This window comes from Labeo rohita, chromosome 2 (assembly GCF_022985175.1).
Source record: "Labeo rohita strain BAU-BD-2019 chromosome 2, IGBB_LRoh.1.0, whole genome shotgun sequence".
NCBI lineage: Eukaryota > Metazoa > Chordata > Actinopteri > Cypriniformes > Cyprinidae > Labeo > Labeo rohita.
The window spans coordinates 7,122,398-7,147,449 of record NC_066870.1 but is presented as its reverse complement, the minus strand read 5'-3'; the positions used below and the strand labels follow the sequence as shown (position 1 = coordinate 7,147,449).

The following is a 25,052-nucleotide window of genomic DNA, read 5'->3' as shown; positions in this document are numbered from 1 at the left end:
TCTGGAATTGCTTGTCAGTTCACCACTGAACAGGGTAAGGATCTGTCGGTACTTTTAATAGAAGTTGGACTGAAAGTGCTCTCTGCAATGACCAAACCTTTCATCAGCAGAAAGAATCAAACACACTAAGCTCACATTTACTGAGGAGCACGTTGTGTGGAAAGGGTTGAACTGGTCCAAAGTTCACTTTAGCCAGAGCAAGCTTAATAAGTTTAACCCTTGTGAAACCTTTTGGACATTTTTGTCTTGTTTTTTGTGATCATTTCACTTGTGTTATTGCCAGCTGCATACATTTTGGCACAGGTGTGTATTTTTATTGGAATTGTACTATTTCACCTCCATTTCCTTTAATAAATCTATTTTGCACTAGGTACAAAAAAACGTTACTCTCAGCACCTTTTGGACAAAAATGTCCCTATTGAAATCCATTAAAAGTGCTACTTTTACCACAGTGCCATTCAACTGTAAAATTATGCTGTTTTTGTTAGAAGTGCATTCCCTTAACAAACAAGCATAATCCACTGCATCTTCAGTGGCTCAGATGTCGGGAGTAAATGACGACCACTATGTTCATTATTACGTCCAGCAACAGAACACCTTAATTGCTCAATCGGAGATATTCTTGTCTAACTTACATCCCTGCTCTGGCATCAAAATGATGGAAGCCTGACTGTTACAGCTGATCTGAGGTAAGACGCTTATGTCAATCAACTATCGTGGGAGCGGCCTCTGAGAACAGCTCGATTTGAAAAAGGGGATATTATTTTTACAGATTACTTAAAAACCACTGCATGGTTTTTATCATTATAGGGTAGATTTGTACATACACTGCCAACACACATTAATGTTCAAACAACATGTAAAAGTGAACTTAGCCTCCGATGACCCCTTTAAAGGGACAGCATTCCTAATTAAATACCTATCTATCAATAATGTTAACCAAAAGATGTTAAATAAATGTATAGCCTACATGTTAATTAAAGGGGTCATCAGATGCTAAGTTCACTCTTTCATGTTGTTTGAACATTAATGTGTGTTGGCAGTGTATGTACAAATCTACCCTATAATGATCAAAATCCATGCATTGGACTTTAATTAATCTGTAAAAATAATATCCCCTTTTTCAAATCGAGCCGTTCTCAGATGCCTGTCGGTGTGACGTCACACCCACAGAGGCCACTTCCACGATAGTTGATTGACATGAGCTCTTACCTCAGACCAGCTGTCACAGTCCAGTAACTTTCCTTGTTTCGATGCCGAAGCAGGGATGTAAGTTAGACAAGAATATCTCCGATTGAGCGATTGAGGTGTTGTGTTGCTGGATGCAATAATGAACATAGTGGTCGTCATTTACTCCCGACATCTGAGCCACTAAAGATGCAGTGGATTACATTTGTTTGTGAAGGGAATGCGCCTCCCGATCTACATATATCCGTCTATGTTCGCGCGAATCATTCGTGATCCACTTCACTTACAGCAGAAGTGTGCATAAGCGTTTTTATGAATCTTTGCGATCGCCTTTCCTTATAATGTGGTAGTTAGGAAGTTTAGCGGCTAAACGCGGCTAATGTAAACAAGATTGTCATTCCACAGAGAGAAGAGAGGGGCGGGGTGAGCAGAGCTCATTTGCATTTAAAGGAACAACCCCTTAAAATGAAATGATTTTTGCAGAGCTCATTTTGAGAAGGTAAAAAGATGTTGAGAATTTTTAATCAAAGTATATTAGAGACATTTCATTAAGACCCTAAAGAATCATATCAACTTGTGGAAAATGGGCATCTGATGACCCCTTTAAACATACTGTTTGTGAAAAATGAGTTTAATTTGTATCTCTAGCGTATTTGTCTTACTGTGCCTCTTTTTAAAAATTATCAACTATATATAACTATAATTATAATATTTATATAATAATAAGTAGAAGTACAAGTATAATAATAAGTACTCCTTTTTCCATACTGTTAAAGGGATAGTTCACCCAAAAAAGGAATTGTCATAATTTTTTCAAGTTTTCCCAAATTCAATCCTTGATTATAATTTATCATAAGCTTTGATTTGGTCTAAAGAATGAATGATTATTTTTGTTTGAAGACTAAACTAGCTACCAAAATAAATGTTGGTAACTGCAGTTTGACTAAAAGTTGCAATGACCAAAAATGCAATGACTAAAACTAGACTAAAACTATGAAAGACTAAAAATGACTAAAATGTGACTAAGACTATTAAGCTTTTTAGTCTCAAGATAAAGACTAAGACTAAATCAAAAATGGCTGTCAAAATTAACACTGGTACGTGAGTACCGTCATATTCATTTGTAGATATAAAAATTAAATCCAGTCGCGCCTAGTTAGGCCTACATTCCCAACCCCGTTTGAAAACTCATCCCAATGTGATGCTGGTATTTTACTCTAGTAATTATAGCCCATACACTGCTTTCAAAAATGGAAAAACTTGACCTTTTAAGCAGCTGTCACTGGAAAGAGATGCTTTTGGGCGTATGTGTAGTTACAGGATCTACCAGCAGGGGCTGACAGAGGCATATTCACCAAACAAACCTTTACTTCAGAAACTGCCTTTGAGAAGGATGGGAACGCCAACAGACATCTTTCCGCAGGTGACAATGAATTCATCAATACTATGTAAAATTAACAGGTGTTTTACAAAAGGACAGAAAGTCTACCTGTCATTAAAATGATACACTGAATACATTAACATTTATATTGGTCACCCTACCGTATTCATACTAATCAGCAGTGTTGGGGGTAACGCATTACATGTAACGCAAGTTACGTAATAATATTACTTTTTTCAAGTAATTAGTAAAGTAATGCATTACTTTTGAATTTCTAAGAAAATATCTGAGTTACTTTTTCAAATAAGTAACGCCAGTTACTTTTTCCCCATTTATTGATTGACAAGTCTCCTGTTGGGAAATTGGGAGTAAACGTGATGTTACTGTATTCTAGACTAAATGTGAACATGCATTAATTCATCTCACTCACAAAAAACAGATTCAGTATAAAAACAGTGAAATGCAAACTCAGAGTTTCGCTGTGTTCACCCCTCATCACACCACAGCTGTTTCCTCCAGCCAAAATCAAGCACATTAACGCATACTTTCTAAAACTATCCTGTTGCCATTTTCATTTGAAAATGTAACTTTCAATTGTTTCTAGTGCATGTGGCAAAGAGGTTTGCATACTTCAGCTAAGGAAAGAGGCTTGTACTAAAAAATGCAAACAGTAAAATTTTGTATTTGTACAGTAAACGTGTGTGTGAGATCAGAAAGACTTGTATTTGGCTTATTCAGTAATCAAATGTTATACCTATCTATACAATACAGTGGAATATTGCAATAAGTATAGTATAGCACCCCTATTAGTCAAACATTTTTTATTTTATTTATTTATTTAATTTTTGTTATTATACCCTCATTGGGGGCTGAGCCCCCCTAAAATGAAAATCCTAGAATCGCCCCTGTTGAACATTATTTATAAATGTAATAATTTGTGCTTATTTGTGACCCTGGACCACAAAACCAGTCTTAAGTCGCTGGGGTTTATTTGTAGCAATAGCCAAAAATACATTGTATGGGTCAAAATCATAGATTTTTCTTTTATGGCAAAAACCATTAGGAAATTAAGTAAAGATCATGTTCCATGAAGATATTTTGTAAAATACCAACTGTAAATGTACGACAAGTAGTGTTAATGTAGACTTACATACCGGTAGCCTATCTAAATATGATATTATAATTTTATGCTATATTGACCTTCCTCATTACCCTCCACTATAATGAGCAGCAATAAACTACATTTTGGTATTTTATAATGCCTAGTCATACTTCTGTGGATATTTTGGTGAAAGTAACTCAAAAGTAACTTAAAAGTAGTGTAACGCACTACAACTCAGAGAAAGTAATACTGTAATGTAACTAATTACTTTTAAAAGACAGTAACTAGTAATATATAATGTATTACATTTTAGAAGTAACTTGCCCAACACTGCTAATCAGGAAGGAGTCATTTAGAAATCAGAACTCTGTGAAATAAAATATTCGTTTTAATCAAATGACTCAATATGTTGAAATTACACTGAGTCACTGGGCAGCGTGCAGCTACGTGGGTCTCAGTTTTACTTACTTTCCATGACACAGTAAAGTCAGAAGTTCAGCTCTGTTATGACACATCCTCTGATTTACTTTTATTTCAATCACTGTATAAAACCAGCAACCAAAGACCACAAAAAAACAAGAGTTGTTTCGAAATAAACAGGTTGCAATAGGCATATAAATTAAATGTCAATTGCAAATCACAGCCTATAATTGTTCGCATTTCAAAACAGATACAGAAAAGTAAAAGACATTTTTATTTTAAAGCTTATGATATATGGCGATGTTTTTTGTATGGACAGATTTTACATTTACCCATGACATCTTAAAGATCACTACTCAACGATAACCAAATGCATCACTGTAAAGCAAGCCAAATAGATAAAAGTTGGACATACTCTGACAGTGGCGTGAGACAGATAGAAATAAGATCTAATAATTTCATAATGTTTTAATTGTCTCATGTTGTGCGTCAGAGGCTAAACACATCCCTCACAATCATCACCCAGACATCTGACACTGGAGCTTCCAGACGGCCATAGTTTTCTCTATTTTTAGCTTTAGCCATCTGGGCAAATCTCCAAGTCATGGCCCATCATTCACAATATATGCAAAATCATCCCAGCAATTATCTCTTAAGGTGTTCAAATAACATCTGTAAGGCAAAAAAAGACAAGTCAAAACTGATCACTCACTAAGAACTTAATTACACAAACACTCAAGACGTATTCAGTGACGTCGATGCGATACTTCCTGTTTTCTTTTTTCAAACGAACAAAGGATATCAAATGCAGACAGCCAGACCCTAAGTGTAGTTATCATACAGAAAAAAAGTGCACTAATATCAAAATGACAAAATCACTTATCTTTGAATTTCACAATTCGGTATTTAAAAGTTGTTGTTTTTTTTACTGCATCTAACGAGGAGTATAAAAAGAAATGTGCATTTTCTTGTACAAGAAAGTCTCAAGAGTCTATACCATAGTCTCAAAATGGCAAAAGAGATATCCCTGACATAATTTAAACGATGTACCAGAAGTTTATAAATCCATGAGGTATTGTTTTTGACAAATAGTTTCTGTTTTTTTTTCCTCAGAGGTGGAATCCGTGCTCCAGGCACGTCCTCTTGAAATAGTTATTGACTCTTCGGTTCTGCCAACTTCTCTGGCTCCACGTCCAGGTCAGTTAAGCAGCAATAGCACATGATCTGAGTGTATTTGGTGACAGAATCTGGCATGGAAGAAAGAGAGGGAAACAGGTTGGAGAAAAGAGGAAAAAATGTCGTTTTACCTGCACCATCCCATTGGAAATATTTTTTTCTTATATTAAGTATTTGTATTTTAAGCATTATTACATTTGATTGAGTAGATACTGATTAATATGAATATATTGATTGAGTAGTGTATTGGCAGTTTGAGGCTGAAGTAAGAGACTAGAGACTAGAGCTGTCGTAAACATGATACGTCTGTCACGTAGCTGTCCTTCCTTCCAGACTAGAACATTTTGTGATAGTTCTGGTTGTGGACATTTACGTTGTACGTCTCATAAAAGATTTCTGAGTCTAAACTGGAGGTCCACCAAACCAAAAGAAAGCATCTAACCTTGCCTTGACTTCATCGATTCATATAAATAAATGAAGCAGAACTGTGAACTAGTATGAATAATAGTCACATGTTTGTTGTGGTGGAGCAGCGGCTGCTATGGTTATAATGCTTTACCGCAAGACTATATTAACAAAATAAAAGGAAAACAGTACCTTGCTGTAAAAGAGCTGACATGTTTCTTTTCACTGTGTCTTCGTAATAAAGTTAAAATAAAATTTCCTGTGAGGTATTAGTTTTTTTTGTTTTGTTTTGTTTTGTTGGAAAAAGTCCTCATTTTTTTGTGACCATGTTACTTTCTCTGACACTTACAACTACAAATCAGGAAATCACTGCTTCTTCATATTTAATAAAATAAAATAAAATACAATACAATACATTTCCTGCAAAATATTTCTTGTGGCAAAAGTCCTCTTTTTCTTATTCATATTCCACTTAAAATAAAATAAAATAATACAATTTTATTTCACAAAATAAAAAATTATATTAAATTAAATTACATTTCCTGTAAAATATTAATATTTCTTTTGGCCATAGTCCTCATTTTTCTTCTTTTTTTTTTTTTTTTTTTTGTGACCATGATACTTTCTCTGACATATTTCACAAAATAAAATTAAATAAAATAAATAAAATTTCCTGCCAAATATGTGGCAACAGTCCTATTTTTTTTTCTTATTCATATTCCACTTTAAATTAAATTAAATTAAATTACAAATCAAGAAATCACTGCTTCTTCATATTCCAAAAAAATAGAATAAAATAAAATAAAATAATAACATGAAATAAAATAAAATAAAATAAAATAAAATTCCCTGTGAGGTATTAGTTGTTGTTGTTGTTTTTTTTTTTTTGGGTGGAAAAAGTCCTCATTTTTTGTGTCTATGTTACTTTCTCTGACACTTACAATTACAAATCAAGAAATCACTCGTTCTTCATATTTCATGAAATAAAATTTTTTATTTAATTAAATTACCTGTAAAATATTAATATTTACTGTGGCAAAAGTCCCCATTTTTTCTTCTTCATATTCCACTTAAAATAAAAATAAAATAAAAATAACAATTAAAGAAATCACTGCTTCTTCATATTTTACAAAATAAAAAATTTAATTAAGTTATATTAAATTACCTGTAAAATATTAGTATTTATTGTGTCAAAAGTCCTCATTTTTTCTTCTTCATATTCCACTTAAATTAAATTAAGTTAAATTAAATTAAATTAAATTTCTTGTGAAATATTAGTATTTCTTGTGGCAAACTCCTACTTTTTTTTTCAAATAACCATTTTACTCTCCCGGTCCTTTACAATTAAACAGGACATTTTTGCACTTACTGTAAATTTTTTGTCATATTAAATGTGGGTTATTATCATGCATTTAAATGCATTCATTGTCTGAGGTCAGGAAATTTGCAGCTTAGTTTAAATACTTTCTTTTTTTTTTTTTTTTTTTTTTAAGATTTTCACATCTATAAATATAAAATGAATATGATTATTCTCACCATTTAGTTTACCAATCCATTTTGGTCGTTTCTCTTTAGGCAGGTAGACACACAGGTAATAAACCGGCACTCCAGACAGAGCAATGCCAATTCCTATGAGAGAGTTAATGGTGTCGCTGTACAGAGGAACGATCACAAGGAACACACTGCACAGGCAGTAGATGAAGGGAAAGAACAATGTGAGCTAATGGAGAAAAAGACCAAAAACAGCTGAGTCAACAAACACGCAGAATAACACACTGTTATTCAAACAACATCTAATAATCAGATGTGTATGCTGGAACGCTGCATGGATCCAGTTACCTTGACCGGCCTGTGTCTGTCAGGCTGAGTGATGCGCAGGTAAATGAGTCCAGCCACAGACAGACCCACATACAACCAGTAACTGAAGCTAAAGTAGTTGATGAGTTGAAACACATCCTCCACACACAGGAAGATCAGACCCATCACGCCCTGCAATCACCCACAAATGTTTACCAGTGTGGTCATTGAAACTTTACACTTTTTTTTCTCATTACTTATTGAGTAGCACCTGTAAAATGTTTAAAATGATTTCCAACCACTTCAGATGAACACTCCACTCATATATAGCCTAATAAACGCTTAATGATAAAATCACATGACTGCTACTATTATTGAATTCATAATACACTAATTTTAATTGAATATGAGTAGGGCGTTGCACTGTACAGTGACATCAGTAAGCAAAAACAATGGCTTTAAGCAATGCCATTGTTTTTTGGCAACATCCACACCACTAGGTGTCAGTATAAAGGTGCGGTCACATCTACCATTGCTGTCAGCATCTGTGGTTTTCCCATGGAACTGAGTTACTTTTACACCTCTGCCGTAGGCTGTTTTTGTAGTCCGTGGGTCGAAGCAAAACCCCCGCCCCCATGGAAAGTGATTTTGTCCTAGGTGGGACTCCCTGGAAGGATGTTTTGACCCCATGGAATGCTATTTTGGAGCAATTTTGATAGCCTAGGCTAGTTTTGGCCATAATTGGGATTGTTTTGGGTACTAGCTTCGTTGGGTTTGTTACAAAGACCTGGCAACCCTGATTGCTCTGTGAAATTTTGTGTGTGAAATCCAGTCATTCCAATTGAAATCCACATATTTAAATATTTCCCAGATTTCAGTAGAAAAACAAGCCTGTTTCATTTTTGAGGCAATAGAACATCTTGAAAGTAACATTTGAAACTAAATTATATTTTCATTACTAAGTGAATTTAAAGCGATATTTCACCCAAAACTGAAAATTCTGTCTTTAATTACTCCCCCTCATGTCGTTCCAAACCAGCAAGACCTTCGTTCATTTTTAGAACACAATTAAGATATTTTTTGAGGAAATCCGAGAGCTTTCTGACCCTGCATAGACAGCAATGCAACTAACACTTTCAAGGCCCAGAAACGTAGTAAGGACATTGTTAAAATAGTCCATGTGACATCAGTGTTTTTAACCTTAATTTTATAAAGGTATGAGGATACTTTTCATGCACAAAGAAGAAAAGACTCAACAATTTATTTTCTTCCTTGTCAGTCTTTGACGCACATTCACAAGAGTACAATGACGCATTTTAATTTGTGTTCTTAAAGGAGAAGTCCACTTCTAGAACAACAATTTACAAATAATGTACTCACCCCCTTGTCATCCAAGATGTTCATGTCTTTCTGTCTTCAGTCATAAATGAAATTATGGTTTTTGAGGAAAACATTTCAGGGTTTTTCATCATATAATGGACTTCAGTTGTGCCCCCCGATTTTGAGCTTTCAAAATGTAGTTTAAATGCAACTTCAAAGGGCTCTATCTCCTTTAATTTGTGTTCAGAAGATGAACGAAGGTCTTGCCGGTTTTGAATGACATGACAGTTTTCATTTTTGGGTGAACTATCCTTTTAAGTCATTGGTCTCAAACTCAATTCCTTTAGGGCCACAGCTCTGCACAGTTTAGCTCCAACCCTAATCAAACACACCTGATCCAGCTAATCAAGGTCTTCAGGATTAGTAGAAACCAAAGCCACTAATGGCAAGCCTGCAACCAATAGCTGAAAAAGCGGCTAAAGCTAACGCTTACTGTCTGTCATTACGTGGGAAAGGAGACCAAAGGCCGTTTTTTTAATGGATGTCAGTGGAGGAGAGGCTTTACTATGCTGAATGAACAGCTATAGAGATGTTGTTTTAAAATGTCTACAAATTTGTAAAACAGCACTGAGATCAGCTAAAATCCATATAGACACATGCTGGTTCATGCGTAAACGCTATTGAAACAGTTATGATTTAAAATCTTGCTTACTGAAATTACATGACTTGGTAGTTGATTTGAAATAAAAGATATTTATAAGCTATCAAAGTTTCATCAAAGAGAATCATGATTCAAGGACTTCAGTGAATAAAGACCTGTCATACCTCCCCACATATGCTACCAGTCAAAAGTTTTTTTTTAACAGTAACATTTTTAACGTTGGTATATTGTAAAATGTTACAAAGTTTTTTTTTTTTTTTTTTTTTTTTTTTTTTTTTAAATAAATGCTGAACTTTGAATCTTTCTATTCATCATCTTGAAAAAACTGCTCAACTGTTTTAAATATTGATAATAATAATACTTATAATAATAATTAAAAATTTTCTTGAATAGCAAATCAGCATATTAGAAAGGTTGCTGAAGGATCATGTGACACTGAAGAACGCAGCAATGAAAATTTTGCTTTGATCACAGGAATAAATTACATTTTAAAATATATTTAAATAGAAAGCAGTTATTTTAAACAGTAAAATATTACTGCTTTTGCTGTATTTTGGATCAAATAAATGCAGGCTTGGTGCGCAGAAGAGACTTCTTTAAAAAAAAAACACTAAAAATCTTACTGCTCAAAAACTTTTGACTGGTAGTGCAAATACATTGTATTGCATAAGTGAAATGAGTTGTGAATAAATGATATTTTACCAACTGATTATATCGTAGTATCATAATATCATCGGATAATCTATTTCAAATAATGTACATAATGACACTTGTAGAAATAGTCAAGAGACTTACATTGAAGAGAAGTGCAGGTACAGGAGTGTAGCGCTCAGAGTGGATCAGACTTAAGCTGTTGGGAAGGTGGCCTTCTCTCGCCCCCACATAAAACAACCTAACATGAAAGGAACAATATTTATAGTATGCATACATCAGAGTCCCTGCTATTTTAACTGGAACCAGAAATGTTTACCTGGAGGCAGCAATGATGGATGCATTGAGTCCCCCGTAGCAAGACATGGCCACAGAGATGGGAACGATCCAGCTAATGGGGCCCAGCACCTGATTTCCAAATGTCTATAGATGTGGACACAGACTGATATTTTAATCAAATGATGGCTTAATAAATGCAATAAACTCATAAAGACTAAAGATTAGATATTTGATCATAAGAAAGACCCTTACTACAGCCACTGCATCACTACCCATGAAAGAAGGCATGTCCAGAACGGCATAGTATGCCACGTTGGTCAGTAGATAGACGATTGTCACTATTGGCATTGAGACGGCTATAGCGATGGGAAGGTTCCTATGAACAATTAAGGAGAAAGATTAAATGCTTAAGATAAATAGGGAACATAATGCATTATTTTTTTATGTAGCTCTGGATAACAGTGTCTGCTAAATTAATAAATGTAAATGTAAATTCTGTTTTAAAGGAATAGTTCACCCAAAAATGAAAATTCTGTCATTGGTTACTCAACCTCATGTCGTTCCAAACCTGCAAGATCTTCATTCACACACAAAATAAAGATATTTTTTGATGAAATCCAAGAGCTTTCTGATCCTGCATAGACATGTTATAAGCCCAGAAAGGTAGTAAGGACATAGAATAAAATATGAAAAAATATATAAAATATAAAAAAAATAATGCATGTGACATCAGTGGTTCAACTGTAATTTTATGAAGCTACGAGAATACTTTTTGTGTGCAAAGAAAACAAAAATAACAACTATTTAACCATTTCTTCTCTTCCATGTCAAGTCTTCAGCGTACGTTCACAAGAGTACCATGATGCATGCATCGAAGACTGACACGGAAGAGAGGAAATTGTTGAATAAAGTGATTATGTTTGTTATCTTTGTGCACAAAAAGTATTCTCATAGCTTTATAAAATAAGGTCCAACCACTGATGTCACATGGACTATTTTATCAATATTGTTACAAACTTTCTGAGCCTCAATTGTGGCAGTTGCGTTTCTGTCTATGCAGGGTCAGAAAGCTTTTGGATTTCATCAAAATATCTTCATTTGTGTTCTGAAGATGAACAAAGGTCTTACAGGTTTGGAACGACATGACGGTGAGTAATTAATGACAGAATTAGCATTTTTGGGTGAAAATGAATATAGAAATGAAATGACGAAAAAATGAAACATTTTCAAACATGAAACTAAAACCGTCAGAAGGTGGCAACAAGTCAGTGTCACTGAGTGAGTCATTGAATCGTTCATGCAAAATATTTGTTCAAAACAGCTGATTAGGTCAGGAACAAACCAAGGACCCTATTTTAGCGATCTAAGCACATAGTCTAAAGCGCATGGCATAGGTGCACTTGGGGTATTTCCGAATCCACTTTTGCTATTTTAAGGACGGGAAAAACGGTCAGCGCGCATGGCCTAAAAGGGTTGTCCCTATTCTCTTAATGAGTCATGGGTGTGCAAAGGCTGAACACTTCTCCGGAGAGCAGGGCCGGCACAAAGGGGGGCATTCACGGGCCAAGCCCACTCAAATTAGTTAATGTGCACCCCCTTTCAAAACTCTCCCCTCACTGCTGAACGTGATCATTTTCTAAAGCAAATGTGAAATCAAAAAACAACTTCCATAAGAAAGTGATTGACTATCCATTATGGCATGTAGGCATTTTTATATTTATGTGCACAATAATAATCTTTTACATTGTAACCCTTTCATTTTTAATATTTGGCATGTTTGTGTGCTGATGCGCGTCCCTGTGTGTTTATAATAAGCAGAATGTATGTGCATTGTGTACCTGCCTATTTAAATAACAAGAAAAATATTGCGCCATTGACTTTAGACCAGGTTTCAGTTGGTCAATGGTGCGGTCTATTTCAGTTGCCTCAAAATAGCAACGCGCCAACAATGTGCCTGAACACATCTCGTTTTCAGACCAGCTTGCCCACAGGCACACATATGGGCGCAAATGCATTTGCTATTTAAACAACGTGGCACAGGACGTGAAAATGATAACGGCGTCGGGCTGAAACTAGCAAAAATCAATTGTGTTGTGCCTGGCGCCGCATTGCACTGAATTGCATTGAATGGGTTATTCAATAATTTACTCAACTGATTTATTTTAAAAGGTGGATGATTTTAGAAATTAGAAATATTTTGGAAATATTTTAGAAATGTTGACACCTCTCAGGGTTTTGGATCTCCTCAGTAACAAAGTTGAGCGTGTCCCAGCCAGAGTAGGAGAACAGAGCTGAATAAAGAGCCAGGGCAATGCTGCCCGCTTCTGTGGAGGAACCCTCAAATGGACTATTGAAGTTCTTTGTTTCTCCTGTGGAAGTATGAGAAACACAGGGAGAAAATTATAAGGTTGAGCAGTACAAGAAACACCCTGAGATCTCTTGTTAATTGGCTATGAGTCTTTTCAAAGAACAAAACTTGTGTAGGTGCAACCTGAATATGATTAAGAGCTACTTCCTTGTTCATGCAGTCCCATTTCCGCTTATTTACTGTAACAAATCCACCTAGAAACCCCAACAGGATCCTATAGAAACTACTTTTACCGTTAATTATCTTAATGATGCCCACTGTGATGACGAGGAGTAGAGACATGATCTTGGTGTACGTGAAAATATCTTGAACCAAAGTGCCCCACTTCACATAAGCACAGTTTATGAAGATTAGAATACCTGAGGAAAGAGAAGTAAAGGAGGAACACATTAAATACACTTTGAAATCAGCTGTGTGAGTATCAGAAGATTTAACATGAATGTTTCAACCAAAAGATCAATCACAAGATATTACGTAAGAGGCTGGTATTTTGTTTTGCACTTATTTTCTCAGAAACCACAACAGGAACTTTCCAAGAATACAGTACACTATGGTTTCCCAATACTTCTTTTTATAAATGTTTTTTAAATGAGAATTATTCAGTAGGTTATATAAACTATTATACAACGTAAGATTAACATAGCATGAATGTAGGTCATTCAAAACAAATCAAAATCCAAATCTGTCATTTCAAATAGTGATTTTGGCCTGTTCCACTTCAGGATCTTCACCTTCTCAACAATATGCAACCATTTAAAAAATACAACACAATATTATTGACAATTATCATATTGATTATTCTGTATTCAATTTATTGTGTTAAGAAAATTTTATAGAGTAGAATAAAAATAAATATTTTCAAAAGTGTAACAAGTAGTGTTATTAAAGGGGTCCTGTTATGCTCTTTTACAAAGTCTTGATTTTGTTTTGGGGGTGTACTAGAACATGCTCTCATGCTTGGTGGTTGGAAAAACGCATTATTTTTAACATAATTTACATTATTACAATACATTTCTCCCAGCCTGGCACATATGGCTCGATTAGTTCCGGGTTTAATAAAGACCCGCCTTCCGAAAAACAAAATGTGTTGTGATTGGTGTAACGGGACTCGTATGAAGCGTGATAGATCCAAGTGCGAGCTTTATTGAACACAACGTAGCCAGACAGGCAGGGTTGATCTCCAAACAAACAGTGATATCCAGGGCAAGACAATAGCGTAATCCAGAAAACAGGCAGAAGGTCAAAATACCAGTGAGCAATCCAAAAGTAACAAATAAACAAGGCAATGGAACCTTGAAACTATGGCAATGAAACAGGGCAAAAACTATGACTATGAAATAAAACAAGAACCATGGAAATAACAAAACAAGGCAAGAAAAACAGGGAAAACAGGGAAAACGCTTGGTAGAGTCTGCACAGGCAAAACAATACTTCACGACACCTGTTTGGCATGGCCCTCCTTATATGGCCACCAAACAGGAAGTAACCATAGAAGCAGCAGAGGAAGCGGTAACAGTCAGTCCAACTGGTTAGCTGTCCCACTGTGTTGCGACTGGCGAACAGCTTAGACGGTGTTTCAGTACTGCCACGCACCTTGTCAAAGAAGCAAGTTCCGTGTACAACTGTTAGCGCAAGCTAGATTAAAGTAATTCTTATGTTTTAAATATGGATATTTTTCTTACAAAAACATATCAATTTGCTACAGGAGGCCTTTATTAACCCCCTGGAGCCGTGTGAGGCACTTTTTATTATGGATGGATGCATATTATTGGACTTGTTTTGGACTGATGAGGAGAAATACCCGTCTATGCCATTCTAAAGCTTGGGAGTGCGGCTCCGACGCGGCAACCGGAGTAGATTGTGGCTTCGGCATGTGTTTCGACACCCTGTACTGCACACGTGTGTGGCGCGTTACAGCTCTAAAGCGGCCACTGTAGTCAATGCTTGTGTTTATACCCACTGCGCTGCGGCTCGTTGAAGTGGTTCTCCGTGCTGCATCACTAAAGTTGAGCTAATCCCCCACCTCGTCCCTACCCTCCCTCCAACGGTTCGAATTTCCGTGAGTGGGATTTAATTTAATGATATTCTAATGGACCGCGTTGTGACATCATTGCATGTGGAAAACAAATTCGTTGTAGTTCTTGAAAAGGGAAACACAAACAAAATATCTCCTTTTGGATTGGACTTTGAGATTTGTAACTTTGTAGATCTTTTTTATACCCAAAGATACACACCACACACTGACTAAAGTTCAAAAAGTCAAAAAGCATAATAGCACCCCTTTACGTTTTACACAAAGCTCAACCACTGTCCTAAAGTTATTATAAGAAAAAAAAAATTATTCAGTTTATAGGAAATATACATTTATGTGTAACTACAAACAACAGTTGGTCCCATTTTTACATTTTATTTTACATTTAAGTTCATAACAATAGGGGCCAATGTCCTGTTTTAACAAGAAGAAATGTTCCGTACTGATTTTTTCCATGGGTGTTCACCCATTATGTTAATTACACATTGCATTGTGTTGTGTTTCAGGGCTGAAGGAAATGTCCATAAAATTAACAGATAATGTTTTGGCAGAAAAGTACCAGTACCTTTTCCATTTTTTTTTCTACAGGGTATTTACTTATTTGTTTGTTTGTTTATGTGCAACAGGGCATTTTAATTTTATCAACAGATAAATAAATAAATAGTGGTAACATTTTTGCAAAAATTGCAAATATTAGACAAGATATATGTAAAATAAATCAGCTCATATAATATGTTGTTTGATCTGTGAGGTTGAGAATCCACATTTTCCCTAATTATTTCCCTAACAGAAACAAATTACTTTCTGTTTATTTGTTTGTTTGTTTGTTTGTTTTTGTTTGTTTGTTTTTGTACCCTATTCTTGGAAAGTGCCAGGACCCATCTCAGTCAGCACGTGAATAGTGTTTGTGTTGTCACGGTCTGTCCTCATGCGCTGGGTGGATCATATCCCTGCCTTCTGAGAACATATTTAGCTCTGACTGGAAACTGTGTGAAGGCAACAGCTGCTAAGCAGGAAAGAGAAACAAAAACACCTTCGTTGTCTCACGTATAAAAATTGTGTAAAACTGAGAAAAATTCCACATTCATCCTGTTTCATTTTCACTTTGCTCAAACTCTGTTTGCTTTAGAATACATGAACCAAAAGAAACATTTATATAGGCCTCGATTTGTAGATTTTAACAAAAACCATTCCAAATGAATGTACACACACCAGTTTAGACAACAAAAAGTTCATGGCTTTTTGAATCTGTTATAGTGATACCATCGGAGTGCCATGTAAAGATAGTGATGTGTGAACATGGTAGTCTTTGGTATATTTTCCTGGATTACCATCACTGTACCATGGTTAAGGGATGTGTTGTTGTTTATCTTTGACCCAAATACCGGTGTCTGCAATAGTCAAGCCAGCTGAGTCACAAAAAAGGATTTGTTTGCTACTAAAATAGTTTGGTTCTCAACGTGTCACAGCAAATAGTGCACAAGATAATAGATGTTGATACCTAAACTGGGATCTGCTGAAAGAAGTACCCAATAGGCACTACGGTTAGACAGGTTAATCATGCTTACTTGTTTTTCATCTGTCTTGACGCATATATTTCTTTGCTTAATCATGCAGGTAACTATGACATTAGATGCCTAAAGTTCTTTACTACATTTCATCAGGGGTCATGTGATAACCTCTCGTGTAACTAGATGCTGTAAGGAAGTGTATGCTAAACAGAACCACAAAACAATAGTATCTTTGTTTAAGTACATATTAATTTAGGTCTAACACTATATTTAAAATAGAATAACTTTTTTTTTTTGTAAAGAAGGGCTTACTTTTCTATAGAAATTAGAGTTTGATGATTCATTGGTGCATGTTATTCTAAATGAAAATGTTTGTCTTCATAATCTTTCTTTTAATGTAATAGCTTGGATTACTATCACTATTACTATTTCTATTATTGGATTACTACTGAAACAACTTTTCTTTTCGGCTGAATGACATCTATGAGTCATTACAGATGTATTGGTTAATTCTGGCATGGAACAACCACTTTTCACACTCAGTGTTTTTTGTTTTTCACATTACATTAGAGAAGTACACTGAGTTCTAAATGCCATTTCATATATACAGCATAATGTGTCTGTATGTGAAATTTAGTGAAGTGAAAAAAATGTTTTGTGTGTTGTGATGTAAAAGACAGCAGAAGTGGAAAAATATTTCACACACACACACACACTACAAAAAATAAATAACTAAATTAAAGCTGCAAGCAGCGTTGAAAGAGCTCTCGCACCTGGGCTCATTGCCACCCGGAGGCTTTAGGAAAACAGTGAATGGTAAGCAGTATGCTTTTAAAGTAGTAAATATAGAAGGAATATGTCAAAGTCATTAATATGTGCCAAACTTCCTACTGCCAGCTGGTGGCGCTATGACTTTAACTGAATATTGGCACATAGATGTCTTCAAGCCAGGACTTTGATCAAACATACAAAGTTTGGCGCATATTGAACATGGTATGTTTGAGTTAGTGTAAAATATGACATATCCTAACTTTGTCAGGGCGCCATGGGCACGCCCTTTTGCAAAAGCTCAAGATCTTCACAATTTAACATTCCAAAGGCCTTTAGATTAGACTGACTGAATATAATGTTGATTTAATTAAATCTCTAGGAGGAGTTCGTTAGAGCAAACATGTTAATTTTGATGCAGATCGGACATTGTATGCCTGAATTATAACAACTTCCTGTTTCATGGCGAAACTCAGGCCGCCACAGACACGCCCTTCAACAAAAACTCAAGATCTTCGCAATGTAACGTCACAAAGGACTTTAGATTACACTGACCAAATTTTGGTGTTTATCTGTTGATCTCTAGGAGGAGTTTGATTAAATACAACGCCTGAAAATGGCAAAAACAGCACAAAACTTGCAGAGAAAATTCAAAATACCAGACTTCCTGTTGGGTTTCTGACTTTTTACAGTGGGACTTTTTTTGCAGGTATTGGTGTGTTACATGTGTCTACCGAATTTCGTACATGTACGTGAAATGTAGCTCAAGGGGCACTTAGTTGACATTTTATAGGTGGTGCTTTAGAGCCATCGGTGCTAGGGCCCTAATTATAAATTTAGGGTGAAGTGTTCCTTAAAAGACTTTTCTTAAAAAGTAAATGCTATGCTAAGCTAATTGAAAACGCACAAAGTTAAATTCTTAATTTGAGAATGTTTAGCTTGGGTAATATGTCAAATAAATGACAAATGTAATTTATTTTAATGATTAAGAAAAAATACATTGTATTTTATGTCCTTTCTAATCAGGCACTGAACTGGGTACACATAAAAAAGGTAATTCAGTGGCTTTGGGGTAAAAGTGGGACAGGATCTCACACAATAAGGGCAAACAGGAATCAACTGAAAAGGAAATTAGTTTCAGAGGTGGTTGATGAAAGATTAAAGTGCTCCTATTATGCCATTTTAAATGTTGCTAATATTGTTTTATGAGTCTCCTAAAACAGGTTTACATGTATGCAAGGTCCAAAAATTGCCCATTGCTATAACTGAATGACAGCCTTGGAGACCTGTCAATACATAGAAAAGATGACATTGATTTTACCATACCAATTCGAGCCGGAGTCTGACGATGAAACGGTTAAAGTGGCTGATCTACAAGTTAGCATTGTATAATATATATATACACTGTATAATGCATTAAGCCGCTTTGTGTGTGAAAGCTGCTTCGTGCGACATCCTTTATCATTACTTCAACTAATGAGACAGACAGATAGCCAAGCTGCATCAATCACAAATTTTTAGACTACAGTGGACCCACAGCTGAACAACAGAACTACAGAAGCGTGAGTTAGCCGGTTAGCAAGACATGTGCAGGGTTGTTACACAACACAACGATCCCTAGAAAAAATACAATCTTTGTAGATTCATCTTTTGGAAGTGAATATAAAACAAATTTACTCTCACAGCGTCTTCTCAACATGACGTAAACCACATGGAAATTTTACTGTGTTTGTGGGCAGGCAAGTTGTTTGCGACGTAGAACGTGGGTGGACATTATGCAAATGTGTTACTTTGTGAAGTATAGCCATAACAGAATAAGATTTGAATTCCTGACGACTCGTTCAGGCGATTGTAAGCCAACCCTTTTATTTGATAGACAATAACTTTATTTATGGTGCACTGTCGGCTACACAACTTTGCAGATAGTTTATGTTCACATACAGCTACATGACACACTGCATGAAAGGTCATATTTAAAAAGGCATATTAGGAGCACTTTAAAAAGACACTATTGTTTTTTGGAATAACTTTAGAGACCAGGCATTTTTAGGAAAGCAAACTGGACTTCACAGCAGGAGCAATCACAATCTCTTTCACACTGAGAACTCACAGAGACAAGCCGCTGCTATCAGTCTCACGGCATCGTACGGAGGCTGACAGGTTGGGTAGAGCGCTTCCACCAGGTAGTTGGCAAACGTCAGCGAGATGACAGCTTGGCTGGCCGGCTCAACCAGCAGGATGGACGTCCACAGGCGAATGAAAGCAAGGAAACCCCCAAAGGCCTCCAGGATGTACACGTAACTAGCGCCAGACTTTGTAATAGTGGTTCCAAGTTCTGCGTAACACAGTGCGCCAAACACAGAAAATATGCCCCCGAGAGCCCAGATGACCAGCGAGAGGCCGTAGGAGGCGCTGTACATCAACACACCTTTGGGTGACACGAAAATACCCGAGCCAATCATGTTGCCCACAATTAAGCAGATGCCGTTAGCGAGGGAAATCTCCCTCCTCATGATCATCTTCTCCTCCTGCGGCTCTGGACCATTGCAGGCTCCATTCGGTTTCTTCAGGTCCAGGTCTTCCCGTGATCCCGGGCAGAGTTTTTGGGCTAAAGACATTAGTTTCTTCATGCTGAAGGAAACAGAAGTCAATAATTATCACAGCTGTAATCAGTGATAAAACTCAAACACAATATTGATGATGATTATTGTGGTTTTGTTTAGCATCAACATCCCAGAAATCTTGTTTCTGACTATGACTTGCATATTTACGTCTGAAACAAGGAGCTTTCGGAACAACCAAACATTTTTTGTCTACAGATCTGTCTATATAAAGTGTCACCATATTTAAGAACAGCATTAAAAATATTTAATAGCTAGGGTTGGCCACTCCACTCACAACTGTTGCTTCTTGTGTATTTTTTCAACTGTTCTCAATGGGAGTTCCACGTTTTTAAAAACGCCAGGAGCATGCCGAGCACAGAGCGTCTTTTTTGCCCTGAGTGTTTGGGCGTTTTTTTTTTTACCGCTGAGAGTTGAAGAATGTTCAACTTTGAGTAAAAGGCTGCGCTCATCACTGTCACTTTCTAGTCAATCAAAGTGGACGAGGGCAGGACTAATACCAACGACCACCCTGCTTCTACTACCACTGAACAAAATTGGAGAAGTTAATATTGCTTGTCTTTAGTGTTGCCAACTTAGCAACTTTGTCACTAGGTTTAGCGACTTTTCAAACCCCCTTAGGGGTTTTTTTCCAAAAAAGCACCTAGCGACAAATCTAGCAACTTCTTGGACAAACCTTATTTAGTTTCTGAGACTCGTCGGTACTGCAGCACGAGCGTTGCTTTCCCGGAGCGCACACACGTCTCTCTCTCTATCTGCGTCTGCTCTGGTCAGTGAATGGCAGAGAGGAGCAGCACTTTCAGATAAAATAAGAAGATATTTTGTTTCTTCTAACTAAATTTTACACTGTAAAAAATAAAAAAACACAATTTGTTGAGTCAGCTTAAAATAATTTGTTACCCTGCTGCCTTAAAATTTTAAATTCAGTCAACTAAAATAAGTTTATTCAACTTGAAATATTAAGTTGTACTAAGTAACAACTTAGATATTTGTGTTTGCTAAACTTAACAGATGGGTAACCCAGCTGCCTTAAAATTTTAAGTTGATTCAACTCAAATATCTAAGTTGTCACTTAGTATAATTTAACAAGTTGAATAAACTTTTTTTGAGTTGACTGAACTTAAAATTTTAAGGCAGCCATGTTACAAATTATTTTAAGTTGACTCAACAAATTGTTTTTTACAGTGTACATGCAAGTATAGCCGAAATCACAGCACAGCCATTGTCGATTTCATTAGACAATGTCATGATTATGAGTCAGGATTTTAGTGCAGATTAATATCTTGGAGAGCTGGTTATGTAGTCTTAATGGGCCACCTTTCAGTCACTATTTCATATTCATCCTGTCTGACAAAATGAACTAAAATATGTCATTGAAAACCATCTTATGGAGAATTTAGCTACAGTGCAGTATGTGTGCACAAAGAGGCAAGACATTAGGCTCGTTTGAGATGCGGCTCGCCTCGCCTGAAATGTAGGCGAGAGTAGGCGGCTGCAGTGAGGGGAGGAGTGAAATAAGTGCAGTCAAGACGGACAGTTCTGACCTCTCGAAGTAGAACAGATACCTACGAGATCAAAGGCGAATATCGCATTATCACACTCACGTGCTGTGTTGCTGATAAACATGATATAATTTCAGCTTGTTGTTTTTATATGAAAATAAATATGATGAACAAGACACTCAAAGTGCTTGCTATTTAATTTCATACGAAAGACGTATTTATCATCCATAGTATTTTTTATAGAAATACGACAAAAATCACATCTCACGCAGATATCGCACTGGCATAGTGTTTGGGAATATTCATGCATAATTTAAACACATAACCACATGATATTAGAACAAAAAAATAAAACATTTTAGAAAAGAACGGCAACGTAACGGTTGTCTGAACCAATGAGCTTTAAGCTTTGTCGTTAGTCAGTCGTTTCCCATCATGCTTTTGGTCAGCGCAGTCGGTTGAGAGCTACTGCGCCCGACTGCTCAATCTGACACAGCCGCCTCGCCATCGCGAGAGTTTTTTGGCACACGTCAGCATGACATCAGAGCAAGACCGACATAACTCAGACACATTTCTAACCGGCATGCATCTTGTGGTGATCACCGGTGATTGATTCTGCGCAGAATTTGCTCATCTCAAACGAGCCTAATACGACACACTGACGTGGATATGCTAATTAGCGCGTATGACGTCATCTAGCGACATTTAACGACTTTTCAAGTGGGGTCTAGCTACTTTCCATTGAAATAAGTTGGCAACACTGCTTGTCTTTGAGCATTTATGTCTTCATCAGATGGAAATGTATATTTCCCACTTGCTAAAGGGCACAGGTAATGGGGTTTATGTAACTGTTTTAAGTTCACTTAAATTAGAAGTCTTATAAATGTTAAAATTGATAGCTCTCAGTTATACGGTTGGATGGTCAGTAGTCAATAGTATTGGTATTCAGAGGCATTCGCCTTCAGTTATAAAAAAAATGCCAAACAAATATTAAAAATATACTGTCTTTATGTTATTTCTACATTACTTTGAAAATTGAATGTGAAATTACTGCAGTATTAAAGTATATTTAAAAACTTGCTAGGAGAGATTCATTACGATTAATTTCAGATTTTTTTTTTTAAATTAGGTTTTTTTTTTATCGATTGACAGCACTATTTAGAACATAACAAATTTGTAATTGGCATAAAATACTAAATAATATAAAAATATTGGTAACACTTTACAATAAGGCTCCATTTGTTAATATTAGTCAACTACACTGATCCACATAAAAGCTACACAACTATTTTACACTGTTAGTTTTTTTTATTATACTTTGTTAATTTTAGCATTTACATACACTGATAAAATCAAAAGTTGTCTCTGTTAATATTATTTAATGGACCTGAGCTAAATGGATGAACAGTGAAGAGTTATATTTTTAGACCAGCAATAAATAAAATTAACTAACATTAACAAAGATTAAGAAATAATGTGACAAACGTATTATGTGAATGCATTAACTTACATTAACTAATGGGATGTTACTGTAAAATGCTACCTAGATATCATATACAAATATTCCAGTGACACTTCCAAATAAGGTCCTATTAGTTAGTTAACGCATTAACTAATTTGTTACATTATTTGTTCATTTTTGTTAATGCTAGTTAAAAAAAAAATGCAACTATTTACTGTTCTTGTCAGCTCATGTCTATTACATATTGTTTTCAGACAAAACTTTTTCAATAATGTATTAGCAAATTTCACTTTTAATGACTTTTTCCTCAATAAAATTCTAATTTGCTGCTTATTAATAATTAGTAAGATAATTGTTAAGTTTGGGTAGCAGCATGATTAAGAGAGCTAAAATAAGGACATGCAGTATAAGGCATTATTATGTGCTTTATACTATAAAAAACTCCTAATTTACTGCTTATTAATAGTTAGTAGGGTAGTTGTTAAATTTAGATATTGGGTAGGATTAGGGATGTAGAATATGGTCATGCAGGACAGTTGCTTTATAAATACCAATAAACAGCCAATATGTTAATAATAAGCATGCTAATAAGTAATAGTGATAACTGGTCCCTAAACTAAAGTGTTACCATTATACTAATGGTTACATGCTTCAGAAGTTTTTTTTTTTTTTTTTGTCACCAATATTCCTGCATTTAATGTTGTCTTGAGCACTCTGTGTTACAGTTAATTTGTAAAACAGTTAAATCAAAAACAGCTTGAGGTTAATTCCATTTTTAATTAATGATAACAAAATAATAATCACTTTAAATTGAAATATTTTACCAACAGGCAATGCCCTCACTAACTCCTGGAAATGATTATTTATATGGCCATTGTGGGGCCAGTAGTTTGGGGTCCTATTTAACATTTTTAAATGTAGTGGCAAAAATAACTGGTGTACTTTACCTTTAATCATGCCAGAAGGAATGCTGTGGAAAAAAATGAAAACGGATTGTAGAGAGGAAGAGAGTAGAGATGAGTTATGCAAGTTTCCAGAGTGATGGTGATCTTGGTCAGAATGAAGAAAGCTAGACTGTCAGGGTGTAACGGGTCAACAGGATGAGTGCTGTCGCAATCCCAGACCGCAGACCCTGATGTGTTTTTCCACCGGAGGCAAAATGGCTTCTTGAGTTGCCCTGTCTATTTTAAGAGGTCTGTACTGAGTGAGAGAGACAGAGAATGCCGGTCCCCTCCTATTGATAGTAAAAGTAGCTCAGCAAAAAATCCCTGTTGAACTAAAGCTTGTCTTTGTTATCTGATCTGTTCTAGTTCAGGCTCTAGAATTCAGGTTAAGGACAGACCAGTTCCCCATTATTAGAGGTGCTTGATATGGAAAGCAGGACTGTTACTATGAACCCTCTAACCTCAAGCATTAAACTTGCGCAACTCGGTCTGCACAGTTTGTGCAAGGTGTAAATGTGACACCTCAACTTGTGCAGCTTATTGAGAAGACCATTACTCCAGATGATAAAATCAGTGAAAAGTCCCATAATGTTACAATACAGAAAACATATTTACCAGGGCCTGAATTCATAAACACTTTTATGTCATCAATAGGAGTTTTTAAGTTTTTGCATAAAAAACCTGTTCACAAAACTGCTATAAAATGTTTTACGAAACAAAGGAAGGAAACCTAAAGCTGGAAGTGGAGCTGACCTCATTGCTATATCAACGTACATTCATACAAACAAACTCAAAGGTCGACAGGAAACTGCCTCTTGGATTAATGTATTATTTGTGTGAGTAGATTACATATAAAGTCAACGCAAAGACGTGAATAAGCGAAAATTCACGCCAGGCGATGCGAATGATGACGACACGTTTGCCACAAATGTGAGATATTCGCCTCAGTCGTATGCAAGCCTGTTTCTGCCACTGAATGAAAACCATTTAAAAGGTTATTCCGACTTTTTCTCTGAATTAAGAGATATAAACTCACAATTCAGACTTTTTTTTTTAGAACTTATATAAGTTCACAATTGCGAGAAAAAAAAATGTGCAATTCAGACTTTTTTCCCTCACAAATGCAAATTTGTATTTCCAAATTATGACCTTTTTTCTCGCAATTGTAATTTTATATCTCGCAATTTTGAGAAAAAAAAAAGACTGATTTACGACTTTATAACTCAACTGCAACTTTTCGCAATTCAGACTTTATTCTCAGAATTCTTTTTTCCCCTCACAATTCTGATTTTTTTTCTCACAATCGTAAGTTTATATCTCACAGTTCTGACTTTATAATTCGAGAAAATTGTGAGAAAAAAAATTCGCAATTCTGTCTTTTTTTCTCACAAATCTCACGAATTTATACCTCACAATTCTGACTTTATAACTCAAAATTGCAACTTTTCATAATTTAGACTTTTT

The 25,052-nt window shown here is 35.7% G+C and overlaps 1 protein-coding gene across 1 annotated transcript; it reads right to left on the bottom strand.

Moving 5' to 3' along the window:
• Positions 1-4,140: 4,140 nt before the first annotated feature.
• On the bottom strand, positions 4,141-24,181 carry LOC127151868 (Y+L amino acid transporter 2). The gene is made up of 10 exons (XM_051092218.1): positions 23,592-24,181; positions 19,170-19,690; positions 12,982-13,107; positions 12,605-12,749; positions 10,633-10,756; positions 10,421-10,524; positions 10,246-10,342; positions 7,512-7,661; positions 7,209-7,392; positions 4,141-5,338 (listed from the first exon to the last, which is right to left on the bottom strand). Exons 2-10 carry the CDS (start codon positions 19,687-19,689, stop codon positions 5,244-5,246), a joined length of 1,545 nt encoding a protein of 514 aa, XP_050948175.1. The 5' UTR covers position 19,690; positions 23,592-24,181; the 3' UTR covers positions 4,141-5,243.
• Positions 24,182-25,052: the final 871 nt, after the last annotated feature.

Bases quoted from the DNA above. Each gene is read 5' to 3' on its own strand.
- LOC127151868 (XM_051092218.1), bottom strand. From the start codon at position 19,689: ATGAAGAAACTAATGTCTTTAGCCCAAAAACTCTGCCCGGGATCACGG. The intron at 12,750-12,981 runs GTAAAAGTAGTT...ATACTTCCACAG, and splicing joins CATCATTAAGATAATTAACG to GAGAAACAAAGAACTTCAAT. The intron at 10,757-12,604 runs GTGTCAACATTT...AATTGTTCATAG, and splicing joins GAGATCCAAAACCCTGAGAG to GAACCTTCCCATCGCTATAG.